The sequence below is a fragment of the Maniola hyperantus genome, chromosome 6 (assembly GCF_902806685.2).
Source record: "Maniola hyperantus chromosome 6, iAphHyp1.2, whole genome shotgun sequence".
NCBI classification, from domain to species: domain Eukaryota; kingdom Metazoa; phylum Arthropoda; class Insecta; order Lepidoptera; family Nymphalidae; genus Maniola; species Maniola hyperantus.
In genome coordinates, this window is record NC_048541.1 from 12,435,734 (window position 1) to 12,449,435 (window position 13,702).

General features: G+C 38.0%; 1 protein-coding gene across 3 annotated transcripts in view; it reads left to right on the forward strand.

Annotated features, from left to right (window-relative positions):
* Positions 1-13,702, forward strand: part of LOC117982729 (tetratricopeptide repeat protein 17) — a 31,504-nt gene that overhangs the window by 10,900 nt on the left and 6,902 nt on the right. For all 3 annotated transcript variants that reach the window (XR_011236837.1, XM_069499096.1, XM_034969102.2), the window contains exons 3-15: positions 439-665; positions 1,650-1,937; positions 3,120-3,229; positions 3,787-4,092; positions 5,160-5,265; positions 6,065-6,223; positions 7,237-7,362; positions 8,239-8,380; positions 8,825-9,049; positions 10,235-10,412; positions 11,371-11,487; positions 12,263-12,469; positions 13,029-13,146. Coding sequence is in view for 2 of the 3 variants with exons in the window: in XM_069499096.1 (XP_069355197.1) it covers positions 439-665; positions 1,650-1,937; positions 3,120-3,229; positions 3,787-4,092; positions 5,160-5,265; positions 6,065-6,223; positions 7,237-7,362; positions 8,239-8,380; positions 8,825-9,049; positions 10,235-10,412; positions 11,371-11,487; positions 12,263-12,469; positions 13,029-13,146 (2,309 nt within the window). In the remaining variant the exon portion in view is untranslated. The remainder of the gene's footprint in view (positions 1-438; positions 666-1,649; positions 1,938-3,119; positions 3,230-3,786; positions 4,093-5,159; positions 5,266-6,064; positions 6,224-7,236; positions 7,363-8,238; positions 8,381-8,824; positions 9,050-10,234; positions 10,413-11,370; positions 11,488-12,262; positions 12,470-13,028; positions 13,147-13,702) is intronic.

Sequence of the window (13,702 nt, forward strand, 5' to 3'; positions counted from 1 at the left end):
ATATCTAGATTTGAGTTTTTAGCAGTATCCTTTAGCTTATTGCTATAGGTCAACACTGGTTATTATTGTTGTTTTGTGATTGAGCAGTTTATTATCAAGAGATACATGTAATTACTGTCCTATTAGCCAGCTATAATATTGTAATCTGTGCATAACATTTTAATAGGTCAAATACCAGATGGGTACCAACAGGACCCTTTTACTAAGCTTCTACTGTCTGGTGGTCTGTCTGACTGTCAGCCGGTTGTATCTCATGAACAGTCATAAGTAGAGAGTTCAAATTTTCACAGAATGTGTATGTCTATTACCACTATAACGGTAAATTTTGAAATTGCTGTGTAATTGAAATAAAAAGTATATAGTCTTGTACGATGATATGGAACCCTTTATGTGTGAATCCAACTCCCATTTGAAGGGTTTTCATCTGCTTTCTTATAGAGTATGATCCAAAGGGACAACCTGACAGCTAATCCTGAATTTGTGCTGCCAGAACTGTTATCTCCCATCATGACACTAGAACAGTTTGGTCACTGGGTGACTGGGGTGCTCCGTCTCAATACCACATCTTGGTTACATTATCATATGGCTTCACTGTTTTGGAGGATTAGAGGAAATGCCCCAAAGGCTTTGGAGTGCAGTCGGCGGGCTGTGCTGTATGCACCAAGGTACTTTGTTTTTTCCTATTTTAAAATCTATAGTAAGGCTAGGTACAAATATTGGGGCAATCTGTACTTGAAATTCCTATAATCCCAAAAGCACGAGATCTGTGCTCCATTTCCGAACTTCTAAATATCAAATTGAACAGATTTGACGGAATTATAGAGTAACACGTAAGTATAGAGTCATCATCATCATCATCATCATCAACCAATAGACGTCCACTGCTGGACATAGGTCTCTTGTAGGGACTTCCACACGCCACGGTCTTGCGCCGCCTGGATCCAGCGGCTCCCCGCGACTCGTCTGATAGAACATCAGACGAGTATAGAGTAACAAAATATAAAGAACCTCCTCCTGTTTAGGTAATCATAGATTCGAAGTCCCCACAGGATTTTATAAAACCTAAATCCACACCAAAGAAATCGCGGGTAACATCAGTTTGATACAGAGATAACTTGTAAAGTCCTTTTCATAAAAGAAGTCCCCCAGACGCAGCAGTGTACTCGCGTGACATAATGTTGCCATTTATGAGTACAAAATTTACCTATTTTACATTTAGCATATGTAAATAAAATAATACTATTTCCTGCATACTTCGATGACACAATATTATAAGCTCTTAAATTGTATTTGCTTATATAAGCTCTCAAATTGTATTCTCAAATTTAGTTCCAAAAATCACCGCGGGACTTATTTCATGAAAAGGACTTTACTTGGCTACTTTTGTCCGGCAAAATCAAAAAGTTCCCACAGGATTTTAAAAATCCGAAAGTTACGCGGATGAAGTCGCGGGTAACATCTAGTTCATATTAAATTTTTGGGTCTGTCCTATATGGAAACTTCCACATGCAGTTTTTGGACTGTCTTTTTGCTTCATCATCATGATCACGATCAACCCAACCCTGACCTCCGAATAGAAGGAGGACGTCCTAACCACTAGGCTATCACAGCTTTATCAGTATTTTTGCTTAATATGCTTTTATTTTCAGAGAATATAAGGACATTGCCCTAGGAAGTCTAGGCATGGTGCTGCACAGGAGTGGTAAAACAAATGACGCCATTATAGTTCTAAGTGCTGCTATAGATCACGATCGTACGAACTATGTCAGCCATTTTGCAATCGCTAATGCTTATACAGTGATTGGCGAATTCAATACTTCATTAAAATACTATGATGAAACATTGACACTTAATCCTAGGATGGAGTTAGCATCCAAGCATAAGTTTGGTGTGCTATGTCATGCAAATTTGGCTGTAAGGATTAAAGCTATAAGAGAGTAAGTATTTGATGTGATTGGATAGAATATAAAGGGAGTGGTCTGTTAATTGTTTATTAATAGTTTTACTGTTTGTGTGCATTTGTGCGGTACGATGCCGTGTAGAAACCTTTCCTTCCAGGAATTCCTACCTGTACCTGTTTATAATATTGGAACAGGGAAGATTAAAGATACTAATATATGTACATTTCGTCCTACACGCCTATATATATATATATCTATATATATATATATATATAATAATCTATCGTTAATCTTCCCTGTTATATATATAGCTGCTTTTATTATATACTTACCTACCTGATTATTGGAAAAGTGTATGTTTAAGAGGTAGGCACATATTATTTTTATTTTCTGTAAAGGTGTATAAATAGCTTAAATAACAAAATATGTTGGTATTGCTAAAATAACCTTTATAATATATTAATTTTATTGTTTGTCTTGTGTATATATTTGAATTTGTCTATATTGTTACAAGTGTTCTTTGTTTGTATTCATATGATTAATGCACATTGCAGGAACGACGAAGCGAAGCATAACATAATTTCTAAACCTCCTATGCACTTTGTAAAATTCTAAAAAACGCGTATGCGTCGCGTCTTTCGATTCGTCTCCCCAGCAATGTGCTTTCAGCCTCATAATAACAAACTTAAATTTTCTTTTATATTAAATTACATAACTGTATACAGTACGCGGCCGAAAGTAATGTACATCGGCCTTTAGAATGACATTTTGGCTTTGTAGAGCGTTGTCTCTGTCACTCATACCTATATGACGTTTTGTCGGTCTCAACGACAGAGACAGTGCTCTACAAATTTGCTATCTCCATCTAAAGGTCGATGTACATTACTTTGGGCTTTGTACTGTACACTTTATTAATCCACACTTCCATACTAATATTATAAATGCGAAAGTGTGTCTGTCTGTCTATCTGTCTGTCTGTCTGTCTGCTAGCTTTACACGGCCCATCCGTTCGACCGATTTTGATGAAATTTGGTACAGTGATAGCTTGCATCCCGGGGAAGGACATAGGCTACTTTTTATCCCAGAAGATTAAAGAGTTCCCGCAGGATTTTGAAAAACGTAAATCCACGCGGACGAAGTCGCGGGCATCAGCTAGTATTAATACAAAGTAAGGTAAGGTTTCTTTTTTTATTACTATAAGAAAATTTTCGGTTGTAGGACATTAAATAAGCTTCGTGATGAGCTTAATGAGTATAACCAGAAAGAAGCTGTATGGCCTAAGGTTCAGGCAGAGTTTCTAAAGACCCTCAAAAATGGGGAAGAGTTTGGTAATACTTTTGCTTATCCATACTAATATTATAAATGCGAAAGTGTGTCTGTCTTGTCTGTCTGTCTGTCTGTCTGTCTGTTAGCTTTTCACGGCTCGACCGTTCAACCGATTTTGACGAAATTTGGTATAGAGATAGCTTACATCCCGGGGAAGGACATAGGCTACTTTTTATCCCGGAAAATTGAAGAGTTCCCACAGGATTTTTGAAACCTAAATCCACGCGGACATAGTCGCGGGGATCGTCTAGTAATATAATAAAAATAAAAAAAATTGATTTTGTTCGTATAAATTGTAGCCTATGTCACCATAATAACGAATCCATTGACGCCTTATCAAAATCGGCTCATTAGTTTAGGCGCTACGGTGGAACACATATTATACAAACATACATAGTAGTCGGCTAAAACACACACAGACAGGCCGGCACTCTTTCACAATAATTGTTATACTTAAATTCAAATTAAAGTATCTTCTATAATGTAGAAGTTACATTACGGGATTACTTAAAAACCTTTAAATCTCAAGTTTTATAAAAAAATATATTTTAATTTACAGAATATAAAAACGTAGAAAAGAACTACGAAAGAATGGCCGACATAACCGGCATAAATATGAGAGAGTTCAAGAACCAAGTCGACAAAAACTCTTTGATAAAATACTTTATCGATGGACCACTATACAACGATGAAAAGCTCGGGAAACAGGGTGTTAGTGCCATCGATACCATATATAGCTTAGAGAGGCTTATACGGCACGTTAATAAGAATCCCCATATTGGTGACAATAATTTTCAAACAGAACAACCTGCAAATGTTAAGTTTGATAAGGAAACTAGAACAATAACTCTGGAGCCCAATATAGGTAAGATTTTTCCTGAATGAATGTTTCTTAATTCAAAATCTAAACTTTCTCCATAGGTACCTTCAAGTCAAGAGTGAATTGGCATCTTCTAGGTAACGATAGGTTTTTTGACTGACGATTCAAAAGCACTTGTAAAAGTTTATTTGAATAAATTCAAATTGAAATTGAAATAATTTATTCAAAATAGTTAATAAATTATTACACTTTTTGATGGTCGGTTGTTGGATTTGTAAGTTTTACAGCCGTACTCAGAGTCGCTTCGTTACTTAAGATTGAGTTAAACGAGACAGAGCTATATCTCTAACATAAATCTGTCTCGTTTTAACTCATTCTTAAGTAACGATTAGCGACTCTGAGTACGGCTGATAGTGGTTTAATTATTTATTATTTAATTATTACGTGAACTTGAAACAAAAGCTACGAGCTAAATAAAATGTATTCTATTGTATTCTATTCTAAGCGCGCTTCATCTCAAGCTGCATCATGCCAGCAGATCTGCCCCCCGATTGTGAAAGAATAACCATTTCATCGCTATCGCAATCGTCAAGAAATTCTGCCCTTTGATTGGTTGATTCGCTGTTTACATTTTTTCACAGACAATCTAAGGGCAGAATTTCTTGACGATTGCGATAGCCATGAAATGGTTATTCTTACACAATTCGGGGGCTGATCTATGTAATTAAAAAAAATACGATTAAAATCGTCATAATATACCCATGCCATCGTTTTATCGCAGTGGTCATGCTTGACCCAATTGCCATAATGACATGTATGGATGATGATGATGAAAAATGGCTGGCCAGATATCTGCCAGAATGTTTAAATAGGCGGTTACAGTACGCGGCCAAAAGTGATGAACATCGATCTTTAGAAGGAGACAGCAGATTTGTGGAGCACTGTCTCGGTCGTTCAGACCGACAAAGTGTCATATGGGTATGAGTGACAGAGACAACGCTCTACAAAGATAAAATGTCATTCTAAAAGCCGATGTTCATCACTTTCGGCAGCGTACAGAACGTATCTATAATATAAATACAATACAATATATTATTTGTATTTTATTTCAGCTAAACAACCGACTCGTGAAGAGAAAACTGAATCTCGTCCGGGTACTGAGAAAAAACCAGTTACAAATGATGAAGATATAAGTGAATTCGAAACCGGAATTTATATGTAAGTGCGATTGTATTAAAGCTGATTAATAAAGTAAGGACTCACGCCTCATCATTGAATTGATTAACTTTGGGAGTAAAAAAAACATTTGTAGCCATTAATTACTGAGTTTTTGTAAAATATAAAATTAATTTTCCTTTGTAGTAATCCACATACCATCATACCCCATACCCTTTAGAAAGAGATAGCGGTTGCGTAGAGCATTGTCTCTGTCGCGGTCGTTGAGACCGATAAAACGTCACATATGTATGACTGACAGAGACAACGTTCTACAAAACCGAAATCTCATTCTAAATGTCAATGTACAATATTTCTTAGCAGCTAATGCTTTGTAATGAATAAATATAACCTAGGTACAAATTGTGACATAGCAGAGTAAATTATTTAAAGCCTGACCAGAAATATAAACAAACTTGCTCTGGAGGCGCCACTAGTATATGACTATGTCTTGTTTAAATTCGTTCCACGTGTTTTTCGCAATAAGAGGTCTTTTTTTCTGGTTAGGCTTTACCAAAGATATTCACAACTCATGCTTGAAGGTTCTTAGTATAACTGTGACTTGTGTAACTTGTGATTGAGGTTTAATTTTTTTTATTTGAAAATAATATATACCTATTACAATAAAACTTAAAGCTAGCCTTATCTAATTACTATACAAATCATGCCCGCGTGGAATGGTGCCAAGAATACTGGCTGCATTTCTGCGTTGGACAGCCAGGCTGATCCGTTGCGCAAAAATTGATTCAAAATTAAATTTTCTGGCTCAATACAATTTGGTGTAACACGTATTCTTTAACAGGTACCCGCCTAGTATGCAAATAAATCGTAATTTAGAGGACTTTGACAAAGAAGTCGATTGGCCTTCAAATAAGCTCTGCAAAGAGACCGCGCCGGACTTCCCACCGAATGTGGAGGCTATATTCCCAGTCTTTATGCCTTTTGAAAATAAGGGAGTGAGGTAAGATGCTGCTTTAGCAGGATTTTTTCTTTAGCAGGTAATTGACATTAGAGCAGTGTAAAATAGATTTCCATCTTCATTATATTACTAGCTAATGCTTGCGACTTTGTCCGCGTGGACTACAAACCCCTATTTGACCCCCTTACAGCGGTTACGCACTCATCCGATTCGAGTCCGTGAAAATACGTTCCTTTTTGTTATGTCGTAGATAATCGCTGGTAATCTCACAGATGACGAATAGAACTCGGATGACGGAAGTGCAGTGCGTAAAATCAAAAATCCTTTCTTAACGGATGTCTACGTCATAATAGCTATCTGCCAGCCTGATCCGTCCAGTAGTTTGAGCTGTGCGTTGATAGATCAGTCAGTCCGCATTTCCTTTTATATATTTAGATGTATGACGCCGGCGATCTTCTGTTGCATCACGATAGGCTGTCACTTTTTAGAACTACGCCAATATCTTACTCCTTAGACACGGAATTTCTTAATTTAGGGGCTAGGATAGAAGTAAACGCCATTGTATAGTTGGTACCCGGCATTAACAAAACCGAAACTGCCGATTATTTCTTCCCAAGATTTTCTGAAACACAATTTTATTTTAAGTATACTAGCTGATCCGGCGAACTTCGTACCGCCTAACAGTCGATTCTTTAATAAAAAAGTGTTGTTTTTATACTTTTGCCTTCCCAGAACCGCTCCACTAACTTTATGGTATGGTATTAAAGTTCAAATTGACTTTTTAGTATTATTACGAATCTTTTGTATCGGAATATAGAAAAGTGTTGTTTTTAGACTTTTTCCGGCAATTTTTTAAAATTTTCGTCCGTAAGAACCATCCTCGTACTTCAAGAAATATTATAAAAAAAGAATTAACGAAATCGGTTCAGCTGTACTCGAGATTTGCGCTTAGCAACACATTCAGCGATTCATTTGTATATATAGTTTTAAGTATGCCATGATAGCTTATTATGTTCATGATATTTTTTAAAATGTTGATCCCGAGCCTGTTTCAGAATGAAATCGTTGCTAACAGAGAAGATAGGCGTGCCTCTATCTGAAGAATACGAGTTGCCCTGGCATCCGCCCACATGCCCCCAGGACAAGGAAGCGACGGTTTTGACGCAGAAGAAATCCTCAAAGTAAGTATTTGGGGCTCATTCAGTTGTACTTGATCTCTAAATTAAATTAAATTGACAGGGACCTGACCACCAAAACTGATGGGATTTAGAAACTTGAGGACTCAACTCCTCAGCCCTAAGGATTTATAAATCGTATTCCGTAAATCCCACGGTATTTTTAAAGAATTGATACGTTTAAAATATGCTTTTACGAAATTTGGTACAGGGATACCTTGCATCCCCAGGACGGGATACTATGGATAGGCTACTTTTTGTCCTGGAAAATCAGAAGTTCCCGCGGAATTTTTAAAAACCTAAATCCACGCGGGCGAAGCCGCGGGTATCAGCTAGTACTGAATAAATTTTATAGGATGTTTGGTTATGTTTAGCAAAAGTAGCCACAATTTCTAATCAACTCAAGACACGTTGTACGTTACGGTGGACTTAAGCATTCTTGAAAAATAGGAGCATGACAAGATAAATTATGAATTGAAATAAAGTGATTGATATCTTAAAGCATGATATTTTGTAGAGTTGTGTTTCTCAGCCACAAAATCTTCATAATCTAAATTGTCTATTAAATTAATTTTGCTTGAGTCCCGTAACCTCTCCCCCATCAGATAAAATTTTGGCATCCTATCCTGATTTTACCTTATTAATGAGTAAATGCTTCTTCGATGATTTGTTATGGTTCAGGTGTTTTTTCAATATGCCATATGGACATTTCTCAATATGACCATATATTTATTCCTACTTATTTTGATGTTTTTAATTTCAGTAAGTCAGTCAGAAACACCAGTTACAATGGTAAAATGTATAAGGCTCATCAGACATTGTTTCAACCTATTGTACCTGCATTTTATTGAATAAATAATTCATTCATTCATTCATTTCTAGGCAACAGATAGTGACCGAAGTGGTACAAACAGGCTACTTGCGACAGAAACTGCTTGAATACGTCAGTGATGGCAACATAGAATCTGCTTCACATATGCAGGACGCTGAGATCGGGCAGCGTATTCACGTTGTTATGAAAAAGGTATAATCACACCATCCTATTTAAGTAGCAGACCAAACAGATTATTGATAGATGTCCTGAAAAAATTATCACGTCATCTGACAATAATCTGATTGGTCTGCTAAACATATCTCCGTTCTAGCGCATACGGGGCCTTAACATAATTTTTATACAATACTAGCTGCCACGGCGAAATTTGTACCGCCTAATTCTTTCTTCTTTTCTTTTTCATTTTTCAAGTTTTTTTTTTAAATTTTTCTCTCCGTAAGAACCATCCTAGCGTACTTCATAGTATAGATCATATAGATTTAGGTATTATTTTTCATCTTTAATAGTTGTAGAATTCAGCGCCATCTATGAAAATTTTCTCGAACGTTGCCTGGAAACCTCCTCATTGCCATAGACAAAGATTATGAACGTAATGTTTTTATTAACCTGAAGTATAAGAATGATTTTGAATTTTAGAAATTAGCGCCAAAATGGATGTTACTAACCCTCTCGTCCCTATACTGGCGGGTTCGTGGCAACAACGCGAACGCGCTGCACTGCCTCCTCACGGCCGGCCGCTGGGTGCAGCAGACCTATCGGGACGTGGTGCTAGTTTCCTTGGCCTCAGTTTATTTGGAGATGGGATACTTTGATGAGGCTCTGGCGGCCGCTGAAGAGGCTTTTAAGTTGAGTTTATATGAGGTATGTATGAAAGAAACACAGAGAATTCAACCTTAAGACCATGGCCGTAGCCAGGAATTAATTTCGGGTGGGGGGTGGGGTGGGAATCCTTTCATGAGAAAGACACTTTTGCTCGACTAATTAACGGGATCAGTATTGGTTAGACGAATTTTAATTTTCAATTTGACAGTAAAAAATAAACAGAAGCGCAAGCGCAGCGAGCACAATTTTTATTTTACCACAGAAATATAAAGCAATAGGGAAATCTAATCTATCACCTTTTCAGAGCATCATCATCATTATCAACCGATAGACGTCCACTGCTGGACACTGCTGGACTGTCTCATGTAGGGACTTCCACACGCCACGGTCTTGCGCCGCCTGAATCCCTGCGACTTCTTATTAAAAACTACATATTAGCAAAGCCAGATAAATCTTCAGAATTTACAAAGTGTATGACTTGAAAGGATGATCATGATGTATGAGGAGATCCGTAGGAGAACTAGAGTAACCGACATAGCTCAACGGGTTGCCAAGCTGAAGTGGCAATGGGCAGGGTACATTGGGTCCCAAGGTGCTGGAATGGCGACCTCGAACTGGAAGACGCTGCGTTGGAAGACCCCCCCACTAGGTGGACGGACGACATCAGACGAGTCGCAGGGAGCCGCTGGATTCAGGCGGCGCAAGACCTATGTCCAGCAGTGGACGTCTATCGGTTGATGATAATGATGAGATCGACTGTCCTCAACTATTGAGCAGCTTCAAATTTAAGGTTCCTGTCCATTATCCACGTAAACCCATTACACCACTTTGTCCACCGTTGTGTAGAACTGTCCTTGGCGCCAATTCTCCTGTCTCTAGATTATGTAAAACTCTTAACCACCACAGCTCTGTCATTGACATTAATTCTGACTCTTTATATAAGTTTCGGGAAAAGATCTTTGCATATTGGAAGTCTTGAGTAGGAAGTATTATCTTTAATCTTATTGATGTTTGTTTTTTATTTTGTCACATATGTTTGTAAATGTTGTATTAACTTATAATTGGCGACTGCACTTAGTAAGTAATATTTTCAGAATTAAGTTTTTTTTTTAAAAATGTATTAGTGTAAGTAGCCGTTAGTTAATTTAATAAATAAAATAAAATAAAAATAAAATGATGATGGTGACTTAAAGGCCATGAGCAGTTTCCTTTTTTTCTTTGCAGCCTGGAACAAACTTCATACTAGCGGAGTTGAATATGATAAAGAAACATCGCAACACCTACATGTTCCACCTAAAGCAAGTGGTCCGCGTGGAACCAGGTTTCATGAACGGCCTGGCGAGGAATCTGCTGCATGGGTGGGCGTGTATTTTGAAACAGGTCAACACACTGCGCGAAATGGGCGAGTATTTTAGTGCGATTTAGGAACCGGAATTGGCGTCTATAACTCACAACTATTTAAAAGTTTTGATTTCTCATTCCTGGGATGTATATTAAAAAAAACCGACCAAGTGCGAGTCAGGCTCGCGCACGGAGGGTTCCGTACTACAGTCGTATTTTTTCGACATTTTTCACGATAATAATTTAAAAACTATGATACATAAAAATAAATAAAAATCTGTTCTAGAATGCATAGGTAAAGCTCTTTCATATGATATCCCACTTGATATAGTTATCTTACTTCGAAAATTGAAAATTCTTATTATTAGTTCATGACCACAATTTAATTTTTTTGTGTGATGTAACCACAAATTCGCGGTTTTCAGATTTTGCCCCTTATGTCTGCTATAAGACCTACCTACCTGCCAAATTTCATGTACGGGAACGTACCCTGTAGGTTTCTTGACAAACCGACAGACAGACGGACAGACAGACCGACAACAAAGTGATCCTATAAAGGTTCCGTTTTTCCTTTTGAGGTACGGAACCTAATACGGAACCGAACCAGTGGTAGATGCATCCGACTATTCGTAAGCACTTGTAAAAGTTTATACGAATAAAAAGATTTTCATTTTCATTTTCATTTTCAATAAAATGGCGCGTGAGAACTCATTTTGTATGGACTATACTGAAATTTGACGCCATCCAGTGACGTCGAAGCCGACGTTGTTAGAAGTTCCCAACTGTCGTGAACTGTGCTAATCAGTACCCCTGTTATAAATGCGAAAGTGTGTTTGTTTGTTGGTTTGATGGTTTGTTGGTTTGTCCTTCAATCACGTCGCAACGGATCGACGTGATTTTTGCATGGGTATAGTTGAAGAGTGATATAGGCTACTTTTTATTCCGGGAAATCAATGAGTTCCCACGGGAACTTTAAAAACCTAAATCCACGCGTTATGTTGCATAATTTTAATTTACAGACTTTGGCGAGGGTGACATTTGTACTCATGTGCAGCCATTAGTGAATATGGTTTGCGAGAAGGATGGCGAAAATTGTCAGATGAACAACATACAGTGTTTCAGCAGCCATGAGAGAGGTAGGTTATCGTATTATAATCCATTCTAATATTATAAATGCGAAAGTGTGTGTGTCTGTCTGTCTATCTGCTAGCTTTTTACGGCCCATCCGTTCAACCGGTCTTGACGAAATTTGGTACAAAGATAGCTTGCATCCCGGAGACGGACATGGGCTACTTTTTATCCCGGAAAATTGAAGAGTTCCCACAGGATATTAAAAAAACCTAAATCCACGCGGGCGGGCGTGATAAATGAAATTCACTATGAATCCTCATTTTATAAAATTTATTTCATGTAAGTACACACGCAATTTGCGGTTTAACTATACCCAAAAACCCCCAATGCTCTCAGATTCCAATAAATTAACACCTTTAGAAGTCTGGGGACTACCCTTCTGTACTTCTTCCATGGTCATGGTATTCTGAAGTACATCATCCCTTTTCCTATTGTGGTCAAGCTGAAACTAGAATATTATTAAAACTTACTTTTACGTAACGTTACTTCAGAGAAAGATCTCTGAAATAGTTACCAGTGGCTATGAGTTCAGAAAAAACTATTCAGAGGTTCTCAAAACCGTTAGCTGTCGATTGGATTACAGTACTAAAATTATTTCAGATTTTTTCTTAAGAAAATGTATTGTTTGAAAATTCTTCGATGCCTTTTATTTCTTTAAATTAAACCCCACGGTAGAATTATTTTACGGAATAACTGATTGTTATGATCACTATAAAATTCCTGTCTCAAATAGCACTACCAGAATAATACTCTGAAATGTTATATTTCTATATCCGGTAGCCGACAAAAGCACTCTAGTACGTATGTTAGAGGAAAAGGGTGAACCGCAGCAAGCGACGGACGATATGGATGAGGCATTCTTCGACGATTTCATAGCACACTCGCCCAAAGACCACGCGGACAGGCTGGCGCACCACGCCAACTTCGACAAGATGGTGAAGACTGTCGATACGGTGCTGAAAGGATGCGGCCCACTCGGTTGCCACAGTAAGTGTTTTGATTAGTTCCTTAATTATTTCGGCATTACACTAGACCTCTAGGCCGTCTGTTAGAGAAAAAGGGTGGACCGCAGGAATCGATGGACGAGGCGTTCTTCGACGATTTCATAGCACACTCGCCCAAAGACCACGCGGACAGGCTGGCGCACCACGCCAACTTCGACAAAATGGTGAAGACTGTCGATACGGTGCTGAAAGGATGCGGCCCACTCGGTTGCCATAGTAAGTGTTTTGATAAGTTCCTTAATTATTTCGGGAATACACTAGACCTCTAGGCCGTGTGTTAGAGGAAAAGAGTGAAAAGGGTTAAATAATAGGCTCGCGACTGGCAGCTAAATTCACGAAGTTGGACAGCTCTAAATCAAATTTAAAACTTTCAAACTATGTATGTCCTTTTCATATTACATTAGTAAGAAGAGGATGTGAATACGCTAAAATTTAGTTTTGCTCAGAATCAGTACCAATGTCCATGTATACGACGACGTAACTACAGGTAAAGCACGCTCGTGAATTGCAAGAACTATAATATATAAAATTATTGTGCGCAGACATGAAGCCAGAAGATTTGGCTCTCAAGGAAGAGGACTGTGCGTACCACCACCTACAACTTGGCTATTGGCTGCACATCATCAGTTTCAGGCAGCTGCTCACTGATTCTGATATGGAGTAAGTTCTCAATACATTATTATAATGGCACTAATATTACTGTGTTGCTGCGTCGCCATGTGACATAACAAGATAACAACAACACAACAGCGTTGTCCATTTTGAACTCAGAACAAATACCTTTAGTAGTAACCCTATTGTGACTCTTAATGTTAGAGCGAAATAATTAAATGCATTTAGGCTCTTATTAGAACGTGACAAATGATTATTTTCTGTCCTTTTCACAGTGGCCACTTTTTTTTGTTTGTCAAGATGTATTTGGACGTGAGATTTTGACAAACAATGTGAAGTGAGGTTATGTTGACTCAAGTATTTGAAGGAAATAATTGATTTGTTTTGTTGTTTTTGAAGTTAAATGGTGGGTTGCAGTATACTAGGCTACAATAGTTGAAGCGAACGTAAAATAGAAGGAATCACATTCCACAAGTTAATACCTCTGCTCGAGCGAGAGAAACTGAGGGGGGCCACACTAGTTGTATATCTGTGATTTTGAATGAAGACAGGTCACGTGCACACTTATGCGTCACGCTGACGGCTGGCCCGCTGACGCTTTGTT